Here is a 13,007-nt window from a genome sequence, read left to right as displayed (position 1 = left end):
GTACTTTCTCAATGGGAAAATCCTTCAACATCCTCAAAAGATTGCATCGGTTCTTGCAGAGTTGTAGTTTAACTTGGCAAAGCAGAGCTTTGATTTATTTGGAATTTGTCCACTAAGGCATTATCTATTGATATCACTGCCCTTAGGAGTAGATTTAGATCTTTCTAAACCCTTTCCCTTTTAGTTTTGGTTAATTTCAGCTTAGTTCATCCATAGCAAAAGCATCACAAAATTGCTATATCCGATGATGAAGTTCTAGGCCACAGCAAAGAAGTGAAAGAACAATCCAAATGTAAGTCCCCTTGGATTACCACCAATCACATCCGCCAACTAAGTCACGTCTGTAGCATAAAGGGACCTTGGAGTCGATTGTTTGAACTTACTGCAATCTTAGCACACAATCGCACTTTGATCAAGAGAGAGTGAAGTGATCGTTGGGCAACTTTATTATGTGTTCGACCCTGTCATAAAAACCACGTCAACAGGGCCAAAGAAAGATCAAGCACCACAAAATGATCCACTGTAATGTCCACTTCTCAATGATGTGCTTCCAGTGGTCCATTGGCCTATTCCGAAGAATTAGGGTTTCCAATGCTGGTGAAGCGAGAACTTATTATTTTTAGTAAGTTAGGGTTTGGCTGTTTGGATGATGTTGTCTTACTGAGCGTTCCAAGCTCTTTCTCTGGGTGTGAAGATCATGCTTTTCGGAGGAGTAATTCATGACTTACTATTTTTAGTAAGTGGTAGTATGGAGCATTTCTATTTTTGGCAGTGGACAGGGTCCTGATCCTGCAACAATTCAGTGGTCTTCTTTGCTCAGCTTCATCCTGGTTTATCTTGATAATCAATATTAGAGTCATAAGTGATTTAATTAAATATTATTTCCTTATCCTAAGGTTTAATATTTGAATATTTGTATTTATAGATTAAATGTATTGGGGATGACTTAGGGAAAAATAATTATCTGATATCAATGTGTTATTTTCCTAAGTCAATGGTGTTATTTTTGGTGGCGATTAGGGATAATTAAACATCTCATGTTATATTATTTTATGTTGCAAAATTGTCACCAAGGGGTAAAGTTTGAACTTTGCCTAGGAAGAAGGGAAGTGGGCGCCATGTTGAGTGGAGACATGACTTGAAACGAAATGCAAATGGGAAAGGTGAATTTGGGCATATTTGTGAGCATTTGCATTTGAATTTGGGGAGCATGAAGTTGTAAATATGAGCCTTGGGTTCTGTTGACGTGTATTTTGTACACAATCATACACAGAATAAAATACCCAAAGGCATCTTATCCTCTCTTGAATAAAGTCGCTAACTGCTGAAGATATCGCAAGAAGGATCAGTTAGAATGACTCCAATGTTCTTTTTAGTAGGGTCTCTACGTGTGGAGAAGCACCAGTGGTCGTTGTGATTTGCTGTGTCCTCAAGGGGCCTTACGTTGCCGAAGATTTTGCTAAACTAAACAAAACAAGCTTTTCAAAAAATATCAAAAGGATAGGGTTTGCAAGAGGTCTAATCTAATCTAACCCTAAGAATGACTTCATGTGGACAATACTTGGTGAGATTCAACCAACTTCAACATTGCCATAAATTAACAACTCAATTGAAATTGATGCGATCTTCTAAGGTAACAAATGATTTTCAACACATCAAAGATCAAAGACACTACCACGAAGGTACATATCCAAGATACAATAACGATTGAAGATTTGAGTGATTCAAATATCTCCAGTCGACCACGCAAGGCGTTCCTACAATCAGCAAGAAGCTAGTGGTTTGGAAAGCGAATCCTACCAAGGATCAAGTCCAACACTTTGTCCTTCGAATTAACACACTACTTTGATTGAGAATGTTTCAAGAAAAATGAACAACCATGAAGATAACCAAGAGAATTGCAACAAAACACCATAACTTCAATATTTCATTGATTCCAAAGTCATCATGTACAACAATTGTTTGAATTCTTTCCTCAAAACTCAATCTTGCTACAAAAGTAAATTGCTTCTAAACTCTAATCTCTCTAATACATCAATAATCTAATCTTCTTCTCACATCTAATTATGAAAATGAAATGAAATGAGGGTATAAATAGCATCCTCAATTACAATGAATGGTCCAGATCAAAAGCAGATCAACGGTCAAGATCATTACACCTAAACCCTAATTAGGGTTTTATTACAAAAGTTCCCCTTTTATTGCACAACATTAAATGCATAGCCAATTATTAAATTTGGCACGAAAATCTAGGAGACATAGACCAATGACAATTAAGGTGCCATGTCATCTATAACAACCTCTCATCTAGAATCTTATTCCCTTTCCAATGCTCCTTTTTAGCATATGCAATGAATCTTGATACGATTCCTTCGATCTCAGCAATTGGAATCTCGGGAAGATTCTTCATTCTTTTCTCCAAGTGGATGACCTGATCAAATGCATCTAGAAGAGTTGCGTCCCATGTAAGTTCAAGTTCCTTAGTCTTTTCGATCAGGAGCATGGTAGCAAACATCTGGTCCTGTTGCTCATCTGTGATATTGGCGTCCTTGCAAAAGATGACCTTGATCCTATCCTCCAATTCTTGCAAATCCACATCTGTCTCAACTTCGATCCTCCTGCCAAGAATGGTACGAAGTACCTCAAATACTCTGTCCTGGATCGGGTTGATCACCTCCTCAACATGACTGCATCTAGTACTGATGTCCTCGAAGAGAACTTCCTTCATCTGGAGTAAGGTTGACCACTGAAGTAAACTGTGAGGTCCTCCATCCATAATCTTTTCCTGCGCTAAGACCTTCCTCGATGTTTGTCTAATTACTTTCAAGACAGGAATGATAACATCTTTGGTATGAGCAAAAGTGGCTACTGTTATCATCAAGTTGTGGATGATCTCAAGAACCTGAATAGCTCGGTGAATGGTCTGCATCATCCTTGTTGCAAATTCCACGGCAACTGTATGAGATTTGTCCATCCAAGTACTCATACGCTGGACCATACTCCTGAATCTCTCTGCCTCACCAATTGATTGAAGGGGAAGTGCCTGTATGGGTGATCTCGCTGGATCCTGACGTCCTAAAGGCTGATTGAGATGGCTGAAATATGTTCTCCATGCACCGACCTCTCTCTCAAGCTTCCTATTCTTCTCCATTTCTTCCCTAAGCTTGTCCTTCAATGCCTCAAACGAATCGGTGGCATCATCTAGGGTCTGCTCGGCTGTGGATGGACCTAGCTCAAATGTCTCTATATCATATTCCTCTGCTAAGATCTCACCTTCGTACTTGTCCATGGCCGGTGTAGCTATCTGTAATTTTCTGGATCCAGACTCGTCTCTAATCATCTTGGACATCTTGATAGCCTTCCTCTTCTCTGTCATTTCCTGGGAATGTCCAACAAGGCTCTCCAAATCAATCACATTGTCCTCGTCCTCGATCACAATCACCTTCGTTAATCTTTCCTTCAACCAATCTGGGATGGCTGATCTTGTCTCTTTGACCTGTATTTCCTTATGCAATATTTCTTCTTCTCTGTGAGGAGATGTTACTTCGTCATTATTCTTGTCTTCACGTAACTCATAATCTTGGAGAGATCCACTTGGTGACCCTTGAGGTACCTGTCCCTCTTTATCATTCTGAACCATCGACTCCATAGACTCTTCCACTTCAAGTGTCCTTTTCTCTTGTCGAGAAGATGTACCGGATGAACGATCTCGGCTGGCCTCTTGTTTCTTCTTGGAAGATTCTCTTTTTCCAGGCCTCTCTTTCCTCTTCGAGCCTCTTGGATGGAGATCGCCTTCACTTGCACTTCGAAGGTTGCCTTCATTTGCATTTCTGGGATTAAGATTACCTTCGCTTACACTAGCTCCAACTTCGGCTGGTTTCTCTTCCAAAGTGAAAGTCATAGCTATGCCTTGCTCTCTCAACTTCTGATGCTGCACATCAACCCATCTGCGAGTACAAGACAAGACTGGAGCCATCAAAGCATCTAGATCCACAACCTCGGGCTCATTCCAATCTAACCTTACTGATTTACTTTCTCGATCATAGGATGACTGGAGATGTCTGCCACTGTCCTGAGCTTGGTCGGCCACTCTGTAAATCTTGCACTTCCTGATGAAATCCAAAGGCAATCTAGAATGCATCTTTCTTTTCACTTCAAGATCGTCTAAGAGATTCATCATAAAATCTTCTATCTGAAACTCATGCTTAAAATTCCTACCGACTGTCTCCTCTATATATCCATGTGGATCAAATCTTTCCCTCAAAGCAAAGAATGAAAAAGAATACAAAGCTAACTCCTTCTCTGCGTCATTCATGGCTAAAGCATTAGGACATACCTCAACTGAATTGCCCAATATGATAGGTACGGGAACTCCATTTCCGTGTCTGTGTCTGAATGCCTTCGCATAAGCTGCCAACTGTCTTGTTACCTCAAGTAACACTATTCTGTCTGTCGGATATCTCGGCAACATGTATGGAGGTGAAGGACATCCATGAACTCTGATATAAGTAAACTTCGGAAATTGGATAAACCAAGCACCGTACCTCTTTACTAGTTCCTGTGCATCCTGAGATAATCTGTTGTGAATCCCGCCTTGCAACGTCCTTGTGATGTTCATAGTGAAGGTATCATTAACTAACTTGTAGTTGCTTCCTGGCGGATGATGCAAGTGAACATAGGAATCACAAACTCTGACCTCGCCGGGTCCTCTTCCAATCACTCCTCTGTGAGGTAGTCCTGCGTACTCAAAGCTCCTGATCAAGGCATAGATGACGTATGAACTCATGTGGAAGGACTTGGTAGCTTTGAGTCTCCTCAACTGTACGTCCAAGCAATGGCTAATCATTCTAGCACAATGAATTGTTCCTTTTCCCTGAACTATCACCTGGATGAAGTAGAACATCCACTTCTCAAAGTAGAAGGTTTGAGGTGCACCTGTGACTCGGTTGAGCATTGTAATCAAATCTCTGTACTCCTCCTGGAAATCAATCCTGTGTGGTGTGTTCGGTATCTTGCTCAGGCGAGGACGACTCTTGAGTAACCAGTTCTTGTTAATGATGCTTAGGCAAGCATCTGGATCATCTTCGTACATTGACCTGGCTCCTTCTATGCTCTTGTAAATCATATCTCTGTGCTCTGGAAGATGGAAAGCCTCACTTATAGCTTCCTCTGAAAGATACGCCAAAGTGTTTCCTTCCTTGGACACGATCGTTCTGGACTGGGGATCATAATGACGAGCACACTCGATCATCAACTCATGGCACTGTACTGCTGGAGGGAAGCCGGCCGCCTTAATGATGCCACTTTCAATTATCCTCCGGGCGACAGGTGATGGCTTGCCAATGTAAGGGACCTCTTGAAATTTCTTCGTACTGAAGTTGCCTAAGTTGGTATCTCCAATGTTGCTCCATTTAGACACGATCTTGGTCTCCACCTCTTCGGTCTTTTGATCTTCCTTCATGAGAGCAGGACGACTGGTGGATGCTCCCACCTTCGGGGTCGCCATACCTACACAACATTTCATAATAAGAACTAGATTTCGCAATGTATAACATAGATTAGATTAAAGATTAGCTTTAGGAAACCTCATGATAAATCCTTGAGTTATCATTTCCTAAAAAACGATTGAGCTATTGAAATTAAAATTCAAAATTCAAAATTTGAAGCTATGACGATTAAAATTCAAAATTTAAAACAAGGGACCACATCGCCATACCTTGCTTGAGAGTTAACTCTAAAATGCAAAAAAAAAGAAAATTCGCCTAGGCAACAATCGAAATTTGGTGACTTCAACGTGATCTCTCTCAAGCTATCAACTTCGCCACCTTTGGGATGCCTTTGACGTGATCTTTTAATATCTTTGGCGAGTTCGCCTTACTTTAACTTCAAGTTCGCACTCCCTTGATGATGTTTGCGCCTTCCTTGGAATGGAAATTCGCTCCACTTAAATACCAATCGCACTTCTCCAAAATCGCATATGGAAGATGATAAAATGATAATGTGAAAATGAAAATTTCACCCTCCTTTTATAGGCGCTCACCTCTCATTTACCTCAAGGCCGACTTTGCCAAAATAAAGAAATTAAAATGATTTTTTAAATAAATAACAAGGGCCGACTTTTGTAAAATAAACAAATAAACGCCAAGCGCCCCATTTTATTATTTAAAATAATAATAATTAATTAATTAAATGCCATCATTTTTTAATTAATTCGATTTTTAAATAGGCAAAAATTAATTAATTAATGCTTATGTGCAATTTTTAAATGCTATCAATTGATTTATCGATTTTTTCTAGCATTTAATAAAAAATTTTAAAAAATTGTTTTAGCGCCAAAAATTGGGAGAAGGGAAAGATACAAACCCCATCGCTCTGGTCCCTGGGAGAGGGACAGGAGCGAACTTCATTTTGGCGTTGATTCTTGTGCTTTCGACGTTCAAAACCATCATCTTCACGTTGAAACTGGCATATTTGCAAGGAATTTCGAACTTGATTAACTTGGTTTCGTAAATGAATGCCTCTTGTAGCCATCATCGCCCTGGTCCCTGGCTGAGGGACAGGAGCGATCTTGGTGTTTTCTCCTTGATCTTAGCTTCTATGATCACCAAATTTCATTATATGGCAAGTAATGACATTGTCCTTTCATTCCACGCTTGCTTTATTCGCTTTTAAACAAGGCATTTAGATGTTTAGATGGATTTCGCCCTGGTCCCTTGGTGAGGGACAGGAGCGAACCTTGTATCTTAACCTAAATTTGTCGCTTTGTAACCTTTGTTTCTTGTTCATTGCCTTCCAAACGATATCCTTGATCTTGTGTATCCTTGCCTTGTCAAGATTTTGAAGGAAAATGAATGATCTTGTGAAAATCGCCCTGGTCCCTGACTGAGGGACAGGAGCGATGTTGTCTCCTTGGCTCAATTGATCACCTTTTGACGTTTGATTTCTTTGCATATCATCCTCTTAAGACCCCTTGGACCCTGTGCGACCTTGTACAACCTTGACTTGTCGTGATTTTTTAAGGATTTGGCCAATCTAATGGATATCGCCCTGGTCCCTGACTGAGGGACAGGAGCGAATTTGAGTATTCTGGGCTCATCCTTGCTTGTATCAACTTGCAATCACTTTCACCATGTAGAATGAGGTCCTTTGATCCCTCTTGGACACTTAAAACTTGATAAACCTTCAAAACTTAGGCCCTCATAGGAATTTCGCTCTGGTCCCTGACTGAGGGACAGGAGCGAATTTGGGCATTTGGTGCAATTCTTTCAACTTTAGCGACCTTTGATACTTCGTTCTTGGTCAAGACGCTTCAAAACGTCCTTGCCTCCATGCATCCTGACTTGGAGTGGTTTGAACTTTGAGTGAAAGGCAAGATAATCATTATTTCGCCCTGGTCCCTGGCTGAGGGACAGGAGCGAATTTTCATGTGCAAGCTCAATTACACTTTGCCAACCCCAAAATTTATCTTCAACGATCTCGTTGTGCATCCCTTCATTCATCCATGGCTTGGAATTCATTCAAACTTGGAGAGAAATTTGACCTAAGGCAAAAATCGCTCTGGTCCCTGACTGAGGGACAGGAGCGCCTAGGTCAATTTGAGTCTCCTATTGATGTCCTGTAATCTTCAATTTGTCTTCAATGGATTCATTTCATCCTCCTTTCTTGCTTCAAACTCAAAACTTGCTCAATCTTCACCCAAATTTTGCCCTATGAGGAATTTCGCTCTGGTCCCTGGGAGAGGGACAGGAGCTACACTGAATTTCGCCCTGGTCCCTGACTGAGGGACAGGAGCGAACTTTGCATTTTTGGTCCGTTTTCCTTCACGAAGGCACTTCGAGTTATATTCAATTGATAAAACATATCTTCTTTGATCTTTTCAAATCGTCAAGTTGTTTAAATCCTGCAAGGACAAGGCAATGTTTGGTTTTGAGCTCCGGTCCTCCACTGAGGGACAGGAGCGATTTTCACTCCTGGGGCATTTCTGTGCTTATGAACTTCTTCAAATTATATTCAACGGAAAGATCATGCCTCCCTTTACTACTTCCACTCGAAAAATCATCTTGATCCTGCAGGGACAGTAAGATTTTTGAAAACGAGCTCCAGTCCTTTACTGAGGGACAGGAGCGATTTTGCTCCTACAGGCCAAAATATCATGATTTCGGGATTACAATCACTTCACAAGGCAAAAACAAGACCTTTCCAATGCCCGGGATCAAATATCAAAATTTTCAAAATTTGGTCAAAATCACTCCATTGGACAAAATTCGCAATTTCATCATTCACACTTAGACAAATTTAGACTCTTCATTCAAAATTCCAATTGAAAATAGACCAACTCACTTAGCCTTTGGCGAATTCACTTTATTCAAAATTGCACCCTACGAAAGGAAGCTCGAAAAACTCTCAAGATTGACTGGACTCTGGCCCCAAAACGCAGTAACAGAAACCCTAAGGCTTGACCCTAAATCCAGACAACTGACAAACTAAACCAAAACCCTAAAAAGCAAAGCGAACGGCGAGCAAAAACGAGCAAAAAGAGGGGGTCCCCATTTAAATGGGGCGATGTGTGAAATGGTCACAACAGGTTCTCATTTTGGGATCTTGAAAAATTGCATCGTTATGCTACCAGATTGGCGTATGAACTTGAAGCTTCGGAGTGTGGCTCCCTAGTATTACCAATTTCTTACTTGAGACATGGTACCTAGCTGCGTGGTGTATTCTTGTGACATTTTCAGTGCGTATTTTCAGTATTTTGGAGTGTGGTGTGTTTTTTGGAGTTGCTGGTTTGCTGTGGCTGAAGCAAGTTTTCGATCATACCTTCTTGCCTGAGCGACTAGTCATTTTGGGTACTGGCTCAAACCTTCTTTATTCTATTGGCGATATATCTTCTAAGTTTGCAGCCCCTTATTTGGAGTCTTAGATTTGATTTAGCAAATCGAAATTTCTATCTTAGGCGTGGTTCCTAGGAAGTGCATTGGGATGCATGTAGGGTGTTTGCACGGTGTTTAGTAGCTCTTTTTGGTGTGTTCTTAGTCGTTGCTTGTCTAGTGATTGTTTGGGAGTGATTTGGGGTGAATTGAAGGAGATATGAGTGAGATATGGGCAATATAGTGAGTTTATGTGTTGCTGGTTATGCATTTCTAGCCTGTTGTTTTTCGGTGTTGAGTTAGTTTGATGATAATTATCTCATGTGTTCAGCATTATACTTCTACTTTATATTTCCTCTCTATTGTAAGGTTAAGTAGTAGTACTACTAACCGTTTTTGGATTGTATTCTTCATATCCCACTGAAAAGTGGAAGAAGCTGGCTTGCCGCCTATATCTGATATTTTGTAACTCAGTCCTCCTGCTGCATAAGCGGTTGAGTGATATTGGTTGTAATGATCCTCCCGCTGCATAAGCGGTCGAGTTGAGTTTGTTCGGTATATTCAGTCCTCCCGCTGAAATATTGCGGTAGAATGATTTGTGTTTGAAGTATTGTTGTCTTAGCTGGTTTACCGCCAAGTTCCTTGCTTTCCCACTGGATAAACAGAAGGGGCTGGCTTGACGCCCGATATTTATTTCAGCAGATCAGCAGTTTATCTCTAATGATCCCTTGCTACCGTATGCTCTCCCCCTCCCAGTCTGGGCTCTTGGTGATCAGAAAGTGTAAGGTTCCTTCCAGTTGTTTGGATTTCATTATTCTAACCCTAACAGGTGATTGGTGTGATTGTGATATTGCTTTGAAAAAAAATAAAAAAATTGTGGGAATATTACATCCACATCCAAGCTGCAAAAGATGCAATCCACAGACATAAAGCCAAGTCCACATAAAGAAGTATGTAATGCCGAAAGCCAGATGGGAGGGGCATTACACTTTCAATCCCTACAACACTTCCCTAATATGCTCTAAGTGCTCCTCCTTGGTTTTATTGAATGCTAAGATATCATCCAAATAAACTATAACAAACTTGTGAAGAAAGGATTTCATACCTCATTCATTAACCTCATGAAGGTGTTGGGTGCATTTGTCAACCCAAATGGCATTACTAGCCACTCATACAACCCATCCTTGTTCTTAATTATTGTTTTCCATTCATCACCTTATCTAATTCTCCTCACTAGCCTTCTTAATAGCCACATCACAAGAGAAATCATTTGGCAAGAAAGGATTACCTTACCTAATAAAGCATTGTCATCCTGCTAGGAAAAATCACAAAACCCAAAAACCTTGGGAGTTCTAGAAGGGGCAACAGGGGAAACTACTTCACAATGCACTATAACGGTGGGAACTAGAAGACAAAAACCCCTCCAAAGAGTGAGACCAAGGTTGCCCACCCTAGGCCCAGATTTATCTATTGAACTAGGATCAAAACACTTTTGTAGAACCCTTTTTTTGCCTTTTGCCATAGAGATGAGAGGGATTCATCTTCGAAGTCCTCCTCATCGTTGCAGCACGCAGCAATAGATGCATGCATCTCATCAACCCCATACCCATTTTTAACCAAACGAGCCTCCACCAGAATGTCAAGGAGAAGCTCATCCTTCTCCTTGACCCACTCATGGACCCAAAGATCCTCTATGCCATCAAAATCACCCCCACCTCCTCCATCATCATTAGTAGCGTCTCCCTTTGAGGATCCACCATTAACGTTGGAGGAACTGTCATTGCAGGAGGAAGCTGTTCCATTTGAGGAATGAAGCACTGTCATAATCATCTCACTCGCACAACCTCCATCCCCGCATGCCCAAATGACAACATCTCCCTCCAGGAAGTAGTTGTTGCTAATGAAAGGACCTTCAACACCTTTAGTAGTGTTGCTATCACCATCTACCGAGCCTCCTTTGCCATCTTCAAAACCTCTATCCCCAATTCAGGAGAGGGAGGACATGTCACGTAGGGTTACAGAGCTGCCCAACATTGTTGTCGTCACCTTTCCCTTTCCTACTCCCAAGCTCATTTCAAAAATTGCCTTATTGTGAGTTATTTGTTATTCACCAAATAAAAAACATTTTCCTTTATTAGAATTATTTAGCTTAATTATTTAAACTGAAGTGACTTGGTTTTAGTGGATAGCAAAAGATGATTGTGTTTAAAGGGCAGGTTAGATCTCCTACTGGATTCAATACTGAAGTTATGACTTCCATTCTTTGCATTGTGGAATTACTGTTGATAGTGCCTAAAGCAGAAATAAGGAGGATTCTAAATGGAGGATCTATTTATTACAATGTTTTCTCTTTGACTAGATATGGACTTTTCCTAATATTGATCAAGTAATAGATTAGAATAAGTCTCTCTCACTGTCCCCTGTAGTGGTGGGTGGTGAAGAATGTGATAGAAGAGTTGGGATTTCTGCTCCTTCACCTCACTGGAAAAGTGGTAGCGTTGTTCTCAGTTTGTATTTTTTCAAATTTCAGCCTGCTTTAGATTGGCAGGAAATTGCATGGTCGCTTTCTTAATTTGAGGTGTTTAATATGATGATTACGATGTAGACCCATATTATGCTATGTACTGTTTACCTCAAAATGTAAATCAATTGAAAAAATGTTCGAAAGTAGTACTAAGAAATTGGTTGTTTATAATAGGTCCTGCAATATGTGAGCTTCCAAGGATTAGCAGCTTCAGGAACCACTAGGATAATGGACACTGGCAGCAACGTATCAAGGTCTCTTTTGAAAGAAAGGTTGGCTATCTTTACCACAAGCTGTGTGCTTACCCGTATGAATTGTCTATTAAATTCTCTTGCTTGGAAGAATTGCTGAAATTCTTTTGTATCTTGTTTAGATTTAAATATTTCAATCAATGCTTTGAGGAGCTCTATCACCGACAGAAGCATTGGATAGTTCCAGATATTGAACTTCGGGAGTCATTGAGACTAGCAGTGGCTGAAGTTGTTTTGACTGCCTATCGATCCTTTCTAAAGCATTTTAGGTATAGCTGGGCACACTTAAAAATAATGTTTAGGTTTTTACCAAATATAATCAGCATGATCAATCATGGCTAATTTATGCAGAGAATAACTTCTTAAGTTGGTTATATTCCTTTCGGATGTCCAGCCTTTGTCTTTGACAACAAAAATGATGTTCAATTATACGTGAATAGTGTTGAGGTTCATTTTCACAATAAATTTGTTACATTTTGCAGTTTACCAATTCAGTCTGGCAAATATCCTCATAAATACATCAAATACACACCTGAAGATTTGGAGCAGAAGTTGGCAGAATTCTTTGAAGGAGTACCAAAAGGCGACCAGAGGCGTTAATGTCTTGCTTTGTTAATCCAAAGCATTTTCTAAATTTATAATTTTTCCAAGGTAGAAGGTTTTGTTCAGAGATTTTTGGCTAGAAGTCTTCCATATGTTTTCTGGATTTTTTGATCTGACCATTGTGAAGAGCAGATCTCTTGCAATAAGAGGAAAGAATGTAGAAGAATCTTTACTCATGTCTGATGTTCTCAAGGTCTTGTTACATTGCTTGCAAAGGCGATAATTATACAGTTTTTTATTCAGTCCTCGTACTTCTGAGGACTTGTTAAATGCTGATAAAGGAAAAGGTTGTTCAATTGTTTATCCATTCATCATAATGTAAATTCATTCAAGGGGTTAAATTAATAATTTTTTAAACCCCTAGTCAAGAGGAAACATGAATTATTTTTCCAATACCTGATTTTGTAAATTTATTTAACTTTTTTAATATGTATTTTTTTAATATTCTTTAATGGAATATATTCATGGAGGATATTTGAGCTTACTTTAAGGAGTGTATATAAATAGGAAAATAAATTTAACCTTACAATTTCAAAGTAAACGGTTTATTAATTATCTTACAACTTAAAAGTAAATTTCTTATTATTTACGCCAAGGCATATTATACTCACATATGGATGCAAAAACTTCATGAATAAAAACTAGAAGCATTTAATTTAACGTGTTTGTGACACTTAAATGCATGAAAAACAAAACAAATAAAAAATTTAAACTTACTTTTAAAATTATAAAAATTTCTTCAAATAACTAAATTGCTACAAA

At 39.6% G+C, this 13,007-nt stretch overlaps 1 protein-coding gene across 1 annotated transcript in view; it reads left to right on the top strand.

Moving 5' to 3' along the window:
• Positions 1-12,692, top strand: part of LOC131041903 (exocyst complex component EXO70A1) — a 255,729-nt gene extending 243,037 nt beyond the window's left edge. The window contains exons 10-12 of the mRNA XM_057975137.2: positions 11,566-11,663; positions 11,765-11,911; positions 12,125-12,692. Of these exons, the coding sequence (XP_057831120.2) occupies positions 11,566-11,663; positions 11,765-11,911; positions 12,125-12,242 (363 nt within the window). The 3' untranslated portion in view covers positions 12,243-12,692. The remainder of the gene's footprint in view (positions 1-11,565; positions 11,664-11,764; positions 11,912-12,124) is intronic.
• The last annotated feature ends 315 nt before the right edge of the window (positions 12,693-13,007 follow it).

Source organism: Cryptomeria japonica, chromosome 7, assembly GCF_030272615.1.
Source record: "Cryptomeria japonica chromosome 7, Sugi_1.0, whole genome shotgun sequence".
In the NCBI taxonomy this organism is placed as follows: domain Eukaryota; kingdom Viridiplantae; phylum Streptophyta; class Pinopsida; order Cupressales; family Cupressaceae; genus Cryptomeria; species Cryptomeria japonica.
The sequence above is the reverse complement of the archived record's forward strand: the minus strand, read 5'-3'. Positions and strand labels throughout refer to the sequence as shown.